At 36.7% G+C, this 16686-nt stretch overlaps 1 protein-coding gene across 1 annotated transcript in view; it reads left to right on the forward strand.

The window, feature by feature from the left end:
* The window catches only part of Rttn (rotatin), a 174153-nt gene that overhangs the window by 98161 nt on the left and 59306 nt on the right, over positions 1-16686 (forward strand). Inside the window, exons 33-35 of the mRNA XM_059246168.1 lie at positions 727-916; positions 2672-2763; positions 15916-16006. Coding sequence (XP_059102151.1) covers positions 727-916; positions 2672-2763; positions 15916-16006 — 373 coding nt within the window. The remainder of the gene's footprint in view (positions 1-726; positions 917-2671; positions 2764-15915; positions 16007-16686) is intronic.

Genomic DNA, 16686 nt, shown 5'->3' on the forward strand with positions numbered 1-16686 from the left:
GTTGTTGCATGTCTCTTGTCTTTATCATGTTGTGTGCATTTAAATACTATAACTCCCTTAAAACTCTTTGTAGCAGTGACAGTTAAGGTTTACTATTCAATATTTTTGACAGATAGCTCACCCAGGATAGTTTAGTAAAGTCGTGCCTTAAAGGACAACATAGGGATGGTAGAGGCAGAGCGCTCCTAGAGCATGGATGAGGCCCTTGGTTTCATTGACAGGATAATTTATAAATAAATGAGGAACCACATTGCTTGTAACTGACCTTGATGAGTAAGCATGGCTTCTGACCCCATTCTCTTGTTCTGTTTTACCTGCTTCTTTTAGACGTGTATATTTAAGTTGTTTATTTTTACTGATTCATTGATTAAGTAGAAACATTTTTAAACCATTACTTGGACCACATTATTTCAGGTATTTATAATAATTGTTTTACTCTTGTGTGTAGGTTTAAAGATACTATTGTGCTTGTGTTCAAGTGTGTAATTACTTGGATGAGAATGATCATTTCATAGAAGCATTTTAATGAATTGACCCTTTAGGAGGTAGAGTTGATAACCTTTTGCCAGGGGCCAGTAAAGTGAAGTCCTTTCCATTCTAGTCTAAGTAGCCATAACTAGAAAGACTTTGGTAGGATCTGGGACATCTTTGCCTTAGTGAGCTGCAATGGCTCTTTTTAAAGAAATGGTTTGTTAAATCAGTGCCTTTTCTCTGTCTTCTCCACAGGGCCCTTGTGTCCATGATGAAGACTCTGGCCTGTCACTCGTAGGAAAGCCTGCCCTCCAGGCCCTTTTATATCATTGCCATTTCTATGAGCATTTGACTCAGATGGTGAAACATTGTTATGTAGGAAGATATACGTTTGATTTGAACTTTTCTGCTTTTACTGACACTTCAGAATGCAGTGATTTAAATGGTAAGTATAATACCTTTTTTATTATTATTATTATTTGTTTTTACAAAGTATAACTTCTTTTAAATGGTGTTGATGGGCCAGGTAGATAATTAAGTGCTTAAAAGAACACAAGTGAGAGGACTGGGGTTTGGATCCTCAACACCTAAAGTCATGTAAGGTGTGCAAAGTGGTCTGGAATCCCCAGAGCAAGCTGGCTAGCTAAACTGATCAGACTGATAAGCTCGGTGTTCATGTGAGAGACCCTGCCTTAATATATAAAGTGAAAAAAGCTATTGTGGAAGACATGTGGCATCAACCTCTGACCTCCTTACTCAAGTGCACACATGTGAACATAGATACAAGCACACATACCACCTACACATGCAAAAAGATGACAGTGAAACACATGTGTCCTTTAGAGAACATTTGAAAAATAATAAAAAGTACACAAGATAAAATTATCTCCAGTCGCCCAGAGAATATTCTTAATATGTTTTATTTCTTACCATTGTTTTCTACCATGTGATGTTTGTTTTATATGCTTTATGTGCATTTTTAGTCTCTGTTTCTCTAAACATTGCCTGAACATTATTCTGTGTTATAAATTCTTCATGGAAGCCATGTTTGGCATCTTATTAATGTTTTATAAGTTTATTTTATGCCCTTCAGTAAAGTTGTATAACTTTTTTCCTCTAGTAAAATCTTAAACTCACTTGGAACATTCATTCCTTGAAACTCTACAGATTTTTTCCTCTAATCTTTTTTATGAGTGAGATCTTTTGTAATTAAAATTTCTAATTTATTTGGTAAAGGTCTTAAAAATCTTTATTTTTGATATGTCATGAATTTATCAGAATTTTTGCTGAAGTATTTTTACTTCTCTTGGTAGATAATTTTGGATTTTCTAAGTATTATATATTAATACCTAAATACTAAATTAGATATCATAAAATGAATATCCATTTAACATAAATTGCTTTTAATATTGAAATTAATGTTTTAGAATCTTAACATAGAAAAGATTCAATAAAAGTACAAAAGCCCTTAAATATTTGAATTTATTCACTATTTAATGAGTGTGTATGTGTATGTATTATACACAAATTTTTTATGTCTGTATGCAAAAATATAGGTATATAAAGAATAAACTGAAATCATGAAATTACATTATTTACTTAAATGTAATTTATAAATTATAATTCACATTTCCATTCCCTTCTTAGGGGAATTGAAAGTAGCATGTAATGAAGCTCGTGAATTTTATAAATAACTGTCACTATTAGAAAAGTAACTTACAGGGCTGGAGAGATGGCTCAGTGGTTAAGGGCACTGACTGCTCTTCCAAAGGTCCTGAGTTCAATTCCCAGCAACCACATGGTGACATGGTGGCTCACTACCACTTGTAATGAGATCTGGTGGCCTCTTCTGGCCTTCAGGGACACATTCAGGCAGAATTAAAAAAAGAAAAGAAAAGAAAAGTAACTTACTCAGTTGTTTCGATTTTATGTATCACAGTTACTCCTAACATGGCTCTTGAGCCAATCTGTATTGATGTATTCTGGGTGTTTGTTAGAAATGTGCATTCATTGTTTCACTCTGCTGTAGGGTGTTAGAATTCTTAGGACAAGTGCTGTGGAGGAATTGCAACAATCACCCCTCCGTGAACACAGCAAAAAACCATTCTTCTTTGTTTATGGTTGGTTTCCTTAAGGAGTTGCGTTGTTAGTTGTTGGAGAACCTGGGGAGTGTCATGTTAACTGTTCTCTGTTGTCACAGGTTTAGATGACTCATTCAAGTTTTGGAGGGCTCCCTCAGGGACATCCACTCAGGATCATGAGCCAAGCTCTCTTTCCACCTCAGAAACAATGGTAATTGAGAAGGACATAGAAATGCTTCATTTTGAGTCTCTGAATAAGTTTGAATTTGCATAGTAGTAATAAAATATTGTATATAAGCTTAAGGTTACAATTATAATCACTGTGGATTTTAAGAAGTGTATTCTGAGAAGACTCCTGCTCTGCATTTACTTAAAATACTCTGTTTAATGTGTTCAACTATCCATATATACACTCTTGTGCTTTCCCACATAACTATGTCATTCCGAAGTTAAGTAACTGTGATAAATAATGCTGTAAGAGGCAAGATTGGAATTTTAACTAGGGATTGCCTGATTGTAGTCAGACTACATATATTCTTTCAGTTGAGAGTCATCTACTCCTCTCTCTCCCACCTTTTCTGATAGAATCTAGAGTAGAATAGTCAAAAAATATTTTCATTAATAGTAGATGAGACATTTTATATAATTAAAAATCATTAGTTATCTTGAAATTTTTATTAAGGATAAGGCAGAATGAGAAAGTTTACCTGTTCAGATGATCCAATGAAGTACTGATAATTTCAAACATGTCTCTAAATACTTGTATGAGAAACTTTTCTTTAATATCTAGAACATGTGAAGTTTGTGCGTACTTGGGTGTCTTCATTCATGCATATGTGGCTTTCTTTCTAATGACTGATACTGGTCTTCAGTTTTGTCCAAGCGTACAAAAAGCATTTCTTCTAAATTAAAAAACACATTGATTTTTCAAGCATTTGTTGATAATGACAATGTTGTAGAATCTATTAGGGAATCAAAGGTTTGGTACCTTTGATTTTAGAAGTTCAAATAATATGTATATGTGAAAATGTAATTATGTAGACATTGATAAAATTTACCTCCTATATTGTCCCCTTTCATTTTCCCTCTTTTTATTAGATTCAAAAGAGAGTAGTTGTATTTTATGTGGAAATGTACCCTGCTCCCACTAGATGTCATACTTTTCAAGCTTAAATGTAAAGATAATAGGTATCTTTAGTTCAGCAAGAGAAATAATATGATTTTAATACCAAAGTGAGTTTTATTAATTGGTTCACAGAAAAATCACAGGAAGGACAGCATCAATACATGCTTAAAAGTAAGTTTCCTCATGTGGTCCAGTTTTTACAAGACTGTGAAATAGCTATGCTAGTAAACCTTTAGTCACCATGACTAGATGCCTGAGAAAATCTACCACAGATAGGAAAGCTGTATTGAGGCTAACGGTTTCAGGGATTTAGGCACATTGTTACATGACTTCATTGTTCTAGGCCTGTCTTCAGTGAGGCAGAGCATCATGCAGGGAAGCATGTGGTGGAGCAGAGATGTTCACCTCATCGTATCCAGACACAAAAGACAGAGAGGAGGATTGGGGTGCACTGGGGGCAAAGTCTTTAGCACAGGAGCATTGGGAGGAAATTAGACAGTGAGCCCCTAAGATCAGCCCAAAACTCTTCTTTCCTTGTTTATCAGAGCTAATCAATAAATAGTAATTTTTCTGTGTTAACTGTTTTGTGTTATTCAACTTATATTTATCATGTGTAAGAAGAACTTGGTACAGAAAGAAGAATCAAATTTATATTTTTTGGTTTATACCAACATTACAAGTTAAAGCACTAGATTTTTCTGAGAATTACTTTGGAAGAACTTAATTTACTATGATCCTTATTTAAATGGAAGTACCTTTGTGCTCATTAGCTTTGTGTTGATGTTGCAATACACTTGAAATAATCAACCTAAAAGGAATAGAGACTTGTTTTGTTTCCTAGTTTGTGAGGTTTCAGTCCACAGTTGCTGTGCATGGTTGCTTTTGGCTGGAAATTGCACAATACATTACAGTGGGAATATGTGCCAGAGGAAGCCTATTTATCTCATGACAGCCTGGATACTGGGAAAGACACAGAAAGTGGTTGTGACTATGATATGCTCTTCAAGGACATGCCCAGTGTCTAAAGTTCTTCCACAAGCCCCACCTCCCAAAGGTTCCCCCATCCCTTCCCAGTAGCACTGTGGGCTGGCACCAAGCTTCAGTACATGGGCCAGTGGGGACTTTTGGTATCTAAACTCTAGTAATCTCTAAATTTACCAGTCCTTAACTTCTTTGTAGTTGATTGTTACATGGTGGGTGGGCTGGCAAAATGGCTCAGAGAGTACAAGCATTTGCTGTGCCCGCTTGATGACCTGGCTTTGGTCCTTGGATCTCACTGTGGAGAGACAAACTAACTCTCAAGAGCTGTCCTCTGATCTCCATATAGGTGCCATAGCATGTGCATCCCCAACTCATATACACATATACTTTTAATACAAATTAAAATGTAAAAGTATGCCAATGAGATTTTGAAGCTTTAAAAATTATTTTTATTAAGTTATTTGATCATTTCATACATGCATATAAAGCATTTTGATGCTCCCACTCCTTGCCCTCTCTTGTCTGCCTCACAGCCCAATCAGTTTCTCTTCCTGCCTAACAGTCCCTTTCATGACTTTTGGTTTAGTCTCATGATCCACTTAATTTAAACAGGGCCACCTTTGTGACCATTTAATTAGAGGTCACCAGTGGGCATATAACTGAAGTCAGTGGCTCCCATCTCCCTAAATCTATCAGTAGCAAACAGTTGAGTAGAGAAAGTTAGGGCTCCCCAAGTGCTTCCTTCATTCATGTCTGACTGTTGGCACAATCCCATGTTGATCCCATGTAGGCATCTGTAGTTGCTAAGAGTTGGTGATTATAATGACTATGTCTTTCCTAGATGGTATCATTTTGCAGCCCCTCTTCCTATCTTCTAACTTACATTTTATCTACTAAGACATTTATGCCATCTCCACTATAAGTTATTTTTAATATATAGCCCTATGCACATCATTTGTGTTTTCAAAAGATTAATATTTTTATTAGGGCTTTGTATAGCCAGTTTCACTTTATTATCATTATAATTTCATTTTTGGAGACAGTAGATTCCAAGCTACAGTATTAGAATTACTATTATTTAATTCATTCTAACTTCACAATTATACTAATTGTTTTTCTTACCATGGCTAATGTGATGTGTATCTGTGTCCCAAAGAAACAATTCTGAAGAATTTATTTACTGGTCACTGCTACTGTATGCAAAGGCAATTGCACTTAGATCACCTGATACTTTCTCTAATGTCTAGAATTGACTAGCATTATCTAGAATGTAGAATTATGAATTGAGAAATAAGATGAGGGAATGTCTGTCTTGCTGATGGGCTTATCTGGCTGTTTATATCTGTATTTGTTCATCTCTCAGAATTGAGAAAAGTTAAGATCTACTTGTTGATTGGCTTTTCCATTTTGTCTTTTCTAAGCAGAGGACCCTCTTTGATTTGGATCCTGAGTACTGGGCTTGTCCACTCTATGCTGCCAGGGCCACTTTTGGGATTTAGTGATGTTCTCTAATGAACAGTAATTCAGTCTTTTTATTTTTATTTTTATTTGTTGCAAGCTTTGTAAGGGTTGGGGCCTGTATATTGTCTACAGTGCTGGTAGATAAGCAGTGTCATGGGTTCAGAGGAATTGCCCTAGTAAATACTTCCTAATTGTAGTTTCCATCCAACTAGGTCAGTGATACAGCATACCTTTTCTCCTGGAACCATTTCTTTTTTCTCAAAAAGTTCAAAAAAGAGACATTTATACACAATATACCCCAAATACAATGTAGCTTTATGACCAAGATTTGTTTTATTATTGCTTTAAATTTGTTTTATCTTTTGTCAGAATAAATGATGCAGAAAATGTGTTTCTTTTTCTTTAGATTTTTCCTTATATGGAACACAAATTTAAATAAGACTGATTTTTAGTTTATTTAAATATTTGAAAAGTTAAATTTATGAATCATCATTGTATTTGGAGAAATAAAAATACTGAACAATTCTTGTTGACACTTTGTTGCAAAAGAAGAAATGAGGAATAGCGTGAGACCCTGGCACCCAAACCAGTAGAAGCCATGCAAATGCAGCGGCAACAACTCTGTTGTTGACCACAATGTTTTACTCTCCTTCGAAGCTGGATGCCATTGATGAATTACATAGTCAAAACGCAGTGAGGTTATACTGTAAGAGTGATTAAATAATTATTTTGTATATAAAATGGCCATTTTCAGGACTGCTTCCTTTCTTCAGACACTTCTGTACACATATGAACGTGGCTGACAAACTCAGAGATATTCAGTGCTTAAAAGAGTTGAAACTGTCTAAGACTGTAAAGCTTAGGTTGGAAAATAATAGACTATTGTTTGTTATATACTAAAACATTCAGAATGTGATGTTAAAGGCTGAAATTTGATTACCAAAGACAGGTTAGTCAAAGCTGAGTCAGCTTTTGGTGTGAAGGAGTAAGATATGCCTTTACAGAGATAACAATGTGAAGACATTTTATTCAGCATAGTGAAATGGCTTGTAATATTACAACTGATACCAGGGAAATACCACTGACACTTGTTTGGGAATTAATATTTGTTCTACACACAGACTAGTATATGTAGGGATGGATCAATAGGCTTCTTAGAGAAATATTTCTGCCTAAATATCTCTAATGGCATCTATATGACTTCAGTGGCATGGACTTTAGTAAAAAGGGATAAAACAAATAATATCCTTGTTTAAATGAATTTCAAGTATTTATAGACCCTGCAAGAATTAAGTCTGTTTTTGCAGTTAGGAAAATACAAATGGAGTGTGTTTCTTAAGCATTGTTAACATAGGCCACAGATATGTCTATGTATGTGTGTTTGGTTTTGGGAGCATAGGAATTAATATTTACTAGTAAAACTTAAATCTTGATAGTGAATTCTAAGAACTGCTTTCTGATGTGATAATTTTCATTGTGTAGAATTTGAATGTGATAGCTGTAGGAATAGAATATTCATTCTATTCTATTCATTCTATAAGACATATATGCATAATGTCATATTTTGTGAAGAACAATATTGTATATTTCTCTTTATTTTGTTTCCATTTAACAATATTTTCAAGCTAAGTTACTACAGATTTATAGTCAATACTGTCAAGTGCTAATACTTAAGTAAATGGACAGTCAATTTGGAAGTAAAGAAAAGCCTCTAATTGCTGCTTCCCATGTTTGCCATGTTTGGGTACTCATGTTATATGCAAATAGATGAAGATATTTAGTCTACGTTATGTGGCGATGATACCCTTTGACATCAAAAGTGAAGTATAGGTTCCAAATGTAGATGAATTTCTAAATTGTCTTATTAAATAAAAAAAAAAAATGGAACCAGATATGGGATGAAAACCTGAGAGATCAGGGAATTAGGGAAAGCCACAGCTAACCTCACCTCCGCAGCTTCCAAAGAGTGAGTTACTTCCTGTCTACCTACTCCTGTATGCCTTGCTATTCTGCCATCTGATTTGCTTTCTCTGTTCAGCTACATCACTTCCTCTTCCTGCCCAGCTCTGTCACTTCCTGTCTGTTTGTACAGACCTCTAGACCTCCATGGTTAATGAGTGTTGGAATTTAAGGCATGTACCACCACGCCTGGCTCTGTTCCCAGTGTGGCCTTGAACTCACAGAGATCCAGACAGATCCCTGCCTGCCAAGTGATAGGACTAAAGGCGTGTGCTACCATTGCCTGACTTCTGTGTTAATATAGTGGCTGGCTTTTTCCTCTGATTCTCAGGTAAATTTTATTGGGAGACACAGTATATTGGAGGACACAATACGTCACCACACTCTAGGGTCATGAGGCTAATTGAGGACAGAGTAGGGTAAGCACCCAGAAATGTATACTCTTCAGTTATCTGTCATACAGTGTGAGGGTCACAACTCAGGCATACTGCTAGTCTCTGCTTGTGAGTGGTCTTCATTCTAGTTAGAGATGCATAGATCTCTCATCCCAGTTCATTCCTTAAGTGATATTTTCTGAGCTTTCTGTTTTTTTGTATTATACACAATCCAGTTGGAGTGATTTAGACTTCTTGGTATAATTTATGAAAATTGCTGATAACAAATCAGGAAGCTTTTCTGCTCTTGGGCATAAGGGTATCATTTATAAAAAGGAACATATAAACTCTATTCTCACTGGAACTTTTTACACCTATATTTTGTCATGTTTTAAAAATGTGGCTAGGTATATATCCTATTTAGTATGCTAAATCAATTTAAGCATTAGTAATGATTTTCATGGAAGAACAATGATGAAATGCATTATATAGTTGCTTTGACAAATAAAATACTCAGGTTCTCTTTGTCTTGCTGAGGATTAAACCAGGGCATTGGACATGCAAACCAGGTGCTCTGTCACTGACCAGCCTTAAAATATCCAAGTTCTTTGTTCATTTCTAACAATTAAAGTGTCCATAAGTCTTTTGTCTTTACTAAGTACAGTGCAAGAGAAAATAGTTTTTGAACATGGATTCATCTTTCTTATACGATACATTGTTTTTATACTTAGTTGTTTCTTTGATGTAGCAAATGACTGCCATTTTTTTCCCTTTCAAAAGGATGCTCTTAATTTTGGCTGCTTATGCTAAAGCATAATTTAGAGACTTTTATTATCAGATATGTACAAAAATATTATAAGAAAAGAATCATTATTTTTAGTTCTTACAAATAAAATTTCAGATCTTTCGTTTGTTTTCTCTAACTTGGTTAAGGTGAAATTCATAGATTTAAGATGTACTGTGATTATTTGATATGTGTATACATTATAAAAATATTAGTACAATCATGTTGATTAAGACATTGTTTACCTCACCACTACTCAGTATATGTGTGGGGGTGTATATTGTTAGCAAGTTATCAAATGTGTACAAAAACTTTGTAAGAAAAGTACATTATTATTAACTATAGTCATCACTCTGCATATTGGATCCTCAGAATTTATTCATTTTATATCTGAAAATATGTATACTTTCATCACCATCTTTTTATTTCTTCTCCCTAGACGCTTACAACACTAAGTTGAGTCAGTTTTAGAATGGTGGCGTTAAGTAACATAATCTGTTTGCTATGCCTTTTATTGGCTTCTGTAACTTCAGCCAGGTGATAAGGTGAAAATCGTATATATCAACTCAAAGAAGACTCAGCTTGTTTTACCAAGGAACACCAGTTATCAATTGAGAATCTCAGGGTGTATCACAAAAGATGTGAAAGTCCAAGAAAAGCCTACTAGGTGCATCCAAACTTTTGACATTGTGACATGATGTCATCCACAGAATTCAGGCTCAAGAACTTTGTAATCAAGCTACAGGAACATTTTCTTTTTTCTTTTAATATAATAATATTTTAAGAAAATTGACAATTTTGTGTTGTCCTTCATTCGTAACTATTCTGGAATGCATGTAGGCCATGGACTAGACTTGCTTTGTTGTAGTTTTGCATTGAGGCTGTTTTAATGAACCAAGGAAATTATGGATGAATTAAGTGGTTTACTGTTGGAATAGGATACACCTATGCCTCCTGCTTAGATTTATAACTTAAAGTGGTAAGGAGTGAGAATGAGGATGATACTAGGAAGAAGGAAGGAATGCCTAAGCATGATGTTTACTCTAAGTAAGCCATCTTCTACCACCTCATATTGGGGCTGGACAGAAGTCCTAATCTAGCTGAGGGTTTCACATGGATTCACGAAAGTCTGGAAAAAGAAGCATAATCTCTCAAACAAAGACAGCTAGTTCCCTCCCTCTACAGATCTACATGAGGTTTTCCTCTGATTGGAAAGAGTTTATACTGTCAATTGTAGACTTAGATTCTTGGTTATGGCCTTTACTAGTAGCAAATCCCTTGTCTTGAGGAACAGGACTAGAATAGTTCTTTTCTGTGTGAATCAGCAGCATGCAACAGCTAAAATACTTAGATGCCAAAACACTTACTACTTGGATTTGAACAGATTTTTATATCAATATAGATTATTAAATATAATTAAATATTTCATGTATGTGTTTTACCATTTTTCATGGAAGTGGAGCAGCTCATCTTAATGTATTTTTGGTTTTGCTTATTAAAAGAAGAGCTTACTAATATGTTAAGTTGAAAAAAATAGAGAGAGAGAACAGTGAAAATGTAGATTACCCATAGTCAATTTCTGAAACATAGTAAGTACCATGCAAAGAAGCCCTTTGATTTCCTTACATGAGGGAAGTTCTAATTTAACTCAGATTCTTTCCACAAGCATCTTTCTTAAGCTTGGGTTTCCCTTCTCTTCCCAAAGGAACTAGTAACAGGAGACAGATAGATTTATTATTCAACTCATACCTAGGTTGTGGTATTAGTCATGGTGTTTGATTGCTTTTTCTTAGAACTATAAAATTTCTCTTGATTGCTTTGACAAGAATATTTTTATATGCCTGTCAATTGTCATCTGAACAAATATATTTGTAAAATAAGCAAGTATTAGGCTATTTTCCTATTATCTGAATTTAATACAAAATAAGGGATTTAGTGCTTATCTATGAGTGATTTTAGATGAAACATTCATTAAAATGACTTTTTATGCTTAAGCTCTGTGATTAAGCCTTCAGGATTTTCTCATTTACCAGTATCAGAACCATTACATTTACCTAAGATGAAAGCTAATGTCTTCTATTGAATGGGAGAATTTATTTTATTTTATTAACATTTTTTCTTTTACCTACCAACCACAGTTTCTCACCCCCCACCCCATCTACCCCCCTTCACATCCGCTCTTCCTCCATCTCCATTCAGAAAGGAGCATGAACAAAGTGTGGCACACCAAGTTGAGGCAGGACCTATCTCCTCCCCTGCATCAATGCTGGTCAAGGTAATTCAGCATGGGAAACAGGTTTCCAAAAGTCAGCTAAGTGCCAGGGACAGTCCTGATCTCATTGCTAGGATCCTTGCAAATAGACCAGGCTTCATAACTCACACACATGTAGATGGCCTAGGTCGGTCCCATGCATGCTCCCTAACAGTTGGTCCAGAGTCCATGAGCTCCCTGAGCTTGGTCAGCTGTCTCTGTGGGTCCCCCTTCATGACCTTGACCACCCCCCCACCCCCGTCTTTTACACCCCTCCTCCCTTTCTTCAACAGGACTCCAGGAGGTCAACCTAGTGCTTGGCATGGATCTCTGCATCTGCCACCATCAGATACTAGATAAAGGCTCTCTGATGACAGTTAGGTAGTCACCAATCTGATTACAGTAGATGGCCAGTTTAGGCACCCTCTCCACTATTGTTAGGAGTCTTAGCTGGGATCATTCTTATGGATTCCTAGGTGTTTCCCTGGCACCAGGTTTCTCCCTAACCCCAAAATGGCCCCCTTTATCAAAATATGTTTCCTTACTCTTCCCCTCTGTCCCTTCCCCAACCCACCTCCCACACCCAGCCTGCCCTACTTGCCCTGTCAAGTTCTCATCATCCCTGTGAAAATCTCCAACCCCACCCCCAGTTTATTCAGGAGATCTCTTCCATTTCCCCTTCCCAGGGAAGTCCATGCACACCCCTTTGGGCCCTTGTTGTTATCTAGCCTCCCTGGGGCTGTGACTGTAGGTTGGTTATCCTATACTTTACTCCTAATAGCCACTTCTGAATGAGTACATACCAGGTTTGTCTTTCTGGGTCTGGGTTAGTTCACTGAGAATGATTTTTTTTTCTAGTTTCATCCATTTGCCTGCAATACTCCATTGTATAAATGTACCACATACATTTGCCTATAATACTCTATTTTGTGAATGTACCACGTTTTCCTTATCCATTCTTCGGTTGAGGGGCATCTAGGTTGTTTCCAGATTCTGGCTATTACAAATAATGCTGCTATGAATATAATTGAGCAAGTGTCCTTGTGGTATGATTGAGCTTCCTTTGGGTATATGCCCAAGATTGATATAGCTGGGTCCTGAGCTAGACTGACTCCCAATTTTCTGAGAAACAGCCATATTGATTTGTAAAGTGGCTGTACAAGTTTGCACTCCCACCAACAGTGAAGTGTTCCCCTTGCTCCACATCCTCTCCAACATAAGCTGTCATCAGTGTTTTTGATCTGAGCCATTCTGACAGGTTTAAGATGGTATGTCATAGTCCTTTTGATTTGCGTTTCCCTGATGACTAAGGATGTTGAACAAGTGTATTTTGGCCATTTGGGATTCTTCTGTTGAGAATTCTGTTTAGATCTGTACCCCATTTTAAAATTGGATTATTTGGTATTTTGATGTTTAGTTTCTTGAGTTCTTTATATATTTTGGAGATCAGCCCTCTGTAAGATGTGGGGTTAGGGAAGATATTTGCCCATTCTCTAGGCTGCTATTTTGTCTTACTGACAGTGTCCTTTGCCTTACAGAAGCTTTTCAGTTTAAGAGGTTCCATTTATTTATTGTCAATCTCAGTGTCTGTTCTACCAGTATTATATTTAGGAAATGGTCTCCTGTGCCAATGTGTTCAAGGCTACTTCCTACTTTCTCTTCTGTCAGTTTCAGTGTAACTGGATTTATGTTGAGGTCTGCTGTGGAATGTCGTTCTGTATGTATTGCACTGATTGGTTGATAAATAAAGCTATATAGGTCTATGGCAATGCAGCTTAGAGGCAGGCAGATGCAAGCAGATAGACAGGAAGTAGAAAGGAGATAGAGTGAGATGCCAGCCTGGTGCCCAAGGAACAACGTGCCAGCAGACCGGTAAGCTGTGGAACATGTGGTAAAACACAGATTGTTAGAAATGGGTTAATTTAAGATATAAGAGCTAGCTAGCAAGAGGCCTGCCATAGACTTGTATCCTGCCACATTACTGAAGGTATTTATCAGCTGTAGGAATTCCCTGGTAGAATTTTGGGGATCACTTATGTATACTCTCATATCATCTGCAAATAGCAAAAGTTTGACTTCTTCCTTTCCAATTTGTATCTCCTTTTGTTGTCTTATTACTCTAGCTAGAACTTTGAGTACTATATTGAATAGATATGGGGAGAGTGGACAGCCTTGTCTTGTTCCTGATTTTAGTGGACTTGCTTTGAGTTTTCCTCCATTTAGTTTGATGTTGGCTGTTTGCTTGCTATAAATTGCCCTTATTATGTTTAGGTATGTTCCCTGTATTCCTGATCTCTCCAAGACCTTTATCATGAAGGGGTGTTGGATTTTGTCAAAGGCTTTTTCAGCATCTAATGAGATGATCATGTTTTTTTTTTTTCAGTTTGTTTATATGGTGGATTACGTTGACAGATTTTTATATGTCCTGCATCTCTGGGATGAAGCCTACTTGATCATAGTGGATGGGTTTTTTTGATGTTTTCTTAGATTTGGTTTGCCAATATTTTATTGAGAATTTTTGCATCAATGTTCATGAGGGAGATTGGTCTGTAATTCTCTTTCTTAGTTGTATCTGTATGGGGTTTGGGTATCAGGGTAACTGTAGCCTCATAAAAAGAATTTGACAATGTTCCTTTTGTTTCTATTGTGTGGAACAATTTGAGGAATATTGGTATTAGCTCTTCATTGAAACGGTGGTAGAATTCTGTGCTGCAACCATCTGGCCCTGGGCTTTTTTTGGTTTTGGGGAAGACTTTTAATGACTGTTTCTATTTCCTTAGGGGTTATAGGTCTATTTAAAATGGTTTTTTTTTTTTTTTGGTGTTGATTTAATTTTTGTGTGTGGTACATATCAAGAAAATTATCCATTTCTTTTAGATTTTCCAACTTTGTGGAGTATAGGTTTTTGAAGTATGAACTGATGATTCTCTGGATTTTCTCAGTGTGTGTTCTTATGTCTCGAAAGGTAGATTTTTAAGTATATGCAGACTTCATTTCTATGAATTTCTTCGAGTGCATATTGGCTTTACTACCAGAAACTACAAATGAAAATAATCTTAGTATTTGCTTTCATGTATCACTGTAAATCAAAGGTACAATAAGCTAGGAATAAGCACAGGGTGTATATAGATGTGACCTGGTGGTCTCTATGTTATAAGTAATGCTTATTTATGAGTTCTGTGGATGCCCCATGTCATGTGTACACACTGACAAGGGCGCTCTCCAGGTATGCCTCCTTTGTGCCCTTTCACAGAGAAAAAGATTGATGGCAAAAAAAAAAAAAAGGTATCTTCCCTCCCGAGAGAGGTATTTTTCACATAAGAGGTACCAAACACAGTAGGCTGAGTGCGTCCAATTTTAGAAGGCCACAGTCTCCTCTATAAACCTCTAGGTAAATTTGTGTTTGCTTTCTACAGCATTTCTATTAGGTGCAATGTTTTTAATAATGTTCTGTTCTGAAACTCAGTGTCAGCATTTTGCCAAGCTTTTTTTTAAAGTTCTGATATGAGGTAAGATAGAGAAAAATACTTTGCTGATTTTTTTTTTTAATTCTAAATCTGCAAGGTTTTCTGACACTTTATTTTATGTCTGTGGATTATTTATTTATTTACTTATTTGTCTTGTGTACGTCTGTTCACCAATGTGTGCCTGGTATCTGGGGGCGTAGAATAAGGCATCAAATCTCCTGGGAATGGAGTTATATGTGATCATGAACAGCAGTGTGGGTGCTGGGGATTGGAGCTGTGTCCTCTGGAAGAACAGCACGTGCTTTTAAATTCTGAGTCATCCCATCTCTTCAGCATTTACACTGATTTTTATAGGCGTCATTAAACTTAAGTATGCAATTTGAAACATCAAAAACAAACCATTTATAATAAATAAAATAGGGCTAGAGAAATGGCCCAGCAGTTAATAGCTCTTGTTGCTCTTGCAGAGGATTTGGGTTCAGTTTACTCCATTTGCGGGGGATCCAATGCCTTCTTTCCTTTATGCTCACCAGACACATAGATGATAAATATACATACATGGAGGCAAAACACTCATGTACATAACAAATCTGTAGTAAAGAAATGTGAGAATCTCAAAAACAATGCATTTTAGGTAAAGAAGTATATATCTTAAGCCTTTCAACATTTAGGCAGCAAGAGCCATATCAGAAACTTAAAATCTTAATTGGGCTTCAAATTAAAACTTGGCTCTTTTGAGTTACTGAATTATGGACATTGTAACAGTTCCTATTAGGGGGTCATAGAAAATGCCCTTATCAGAAAAATAGCTATAACTCAGGATTTAAATTGTTTTGTAGTAATGTTAGCTGATAAAACTCATTCTAAACTTGCTTTCTTAAGGAAATGTTGCGTATCTACTGTTTGTTTCATTTTCTATGCTTCCACATTAATGAGAAAAGTACCCTGCCTGCTTCACAGGTGGCAACCTCAGTGGGCAGTACTGAGACTCAGCCTGTGCTGCCATCAACATTCGCTCCTGAAACTGCACCTGACCAGTTTGTGACTCAAGGTATTTGTGTGTGTGTGTGTGTGTGTGTGTGTGTGTGTGTGTGTGTGTCTGTGTGTGTGCGTGTGCGTGCGTGCGTGCGTGCGTGTGTGCGTGTGTCTGTGTGTGTGTGTCTCTGTGTGCGTGCGTGCGTGTGTGTGTGTGTGTGTGTGCGTGTGTCTGTGTGTGTGTGTGTGTGTGTGTGTCTGTGTGTGTGTGTCTCTGTGTGTGTGTGTGTGTGTGTGTGTGTGTGTCTGTGTGTGTGCGCGCGCGTGCGTGCGTGCGTGCGTGCGTGTGTGTGTGTGTGTGTAGGCGTAGGCCAGAGGTTAACGTTAGGAATCTTTCTCAGTCATTCTCCCCTTAATTTTTGAACAGCACGGAAAATTTAATATTTGTAAACTAAAGAGATTTTCAAACCGAAGGTGCTTTGAACTTATAGTTTATCATTTTGTGAGGGTGAAGCTGTGTGACTCACATTGACTTCCTCATGAGTTTTCCATAGGAAGCCTGTAAGCTCCCCTAACTTGGACAGATGTTGTTCTCTTGTGTGTCCTACACTTGCTGCACATTTCCTTTGTACCATGTCCACTTGAGCTCCATGGTTAAGATTTTTGAGCATTTTTTATTTTTCCCTTTAAAGAGCTTTGAGCACAATTTCCTCCCTTTCTTTGGAGATAGCTCAACACTGCTCTCTATCATCAGGG

Source organism: Peromyscus eremicus, chromosome 19 (assembly GCF_949786415.1).
Source record: "Peromyscus eremicus chromosome 19, PerEre_H2_v1, whole genome shotgun sequence".
Taxonomy (NCBI): domain Eukaryota; kingdom Metazoa; phylum Chordata; class Mammalia; order Rodentia; family Cricetidae; genus Peromyscus; species Peromyscus eremicus.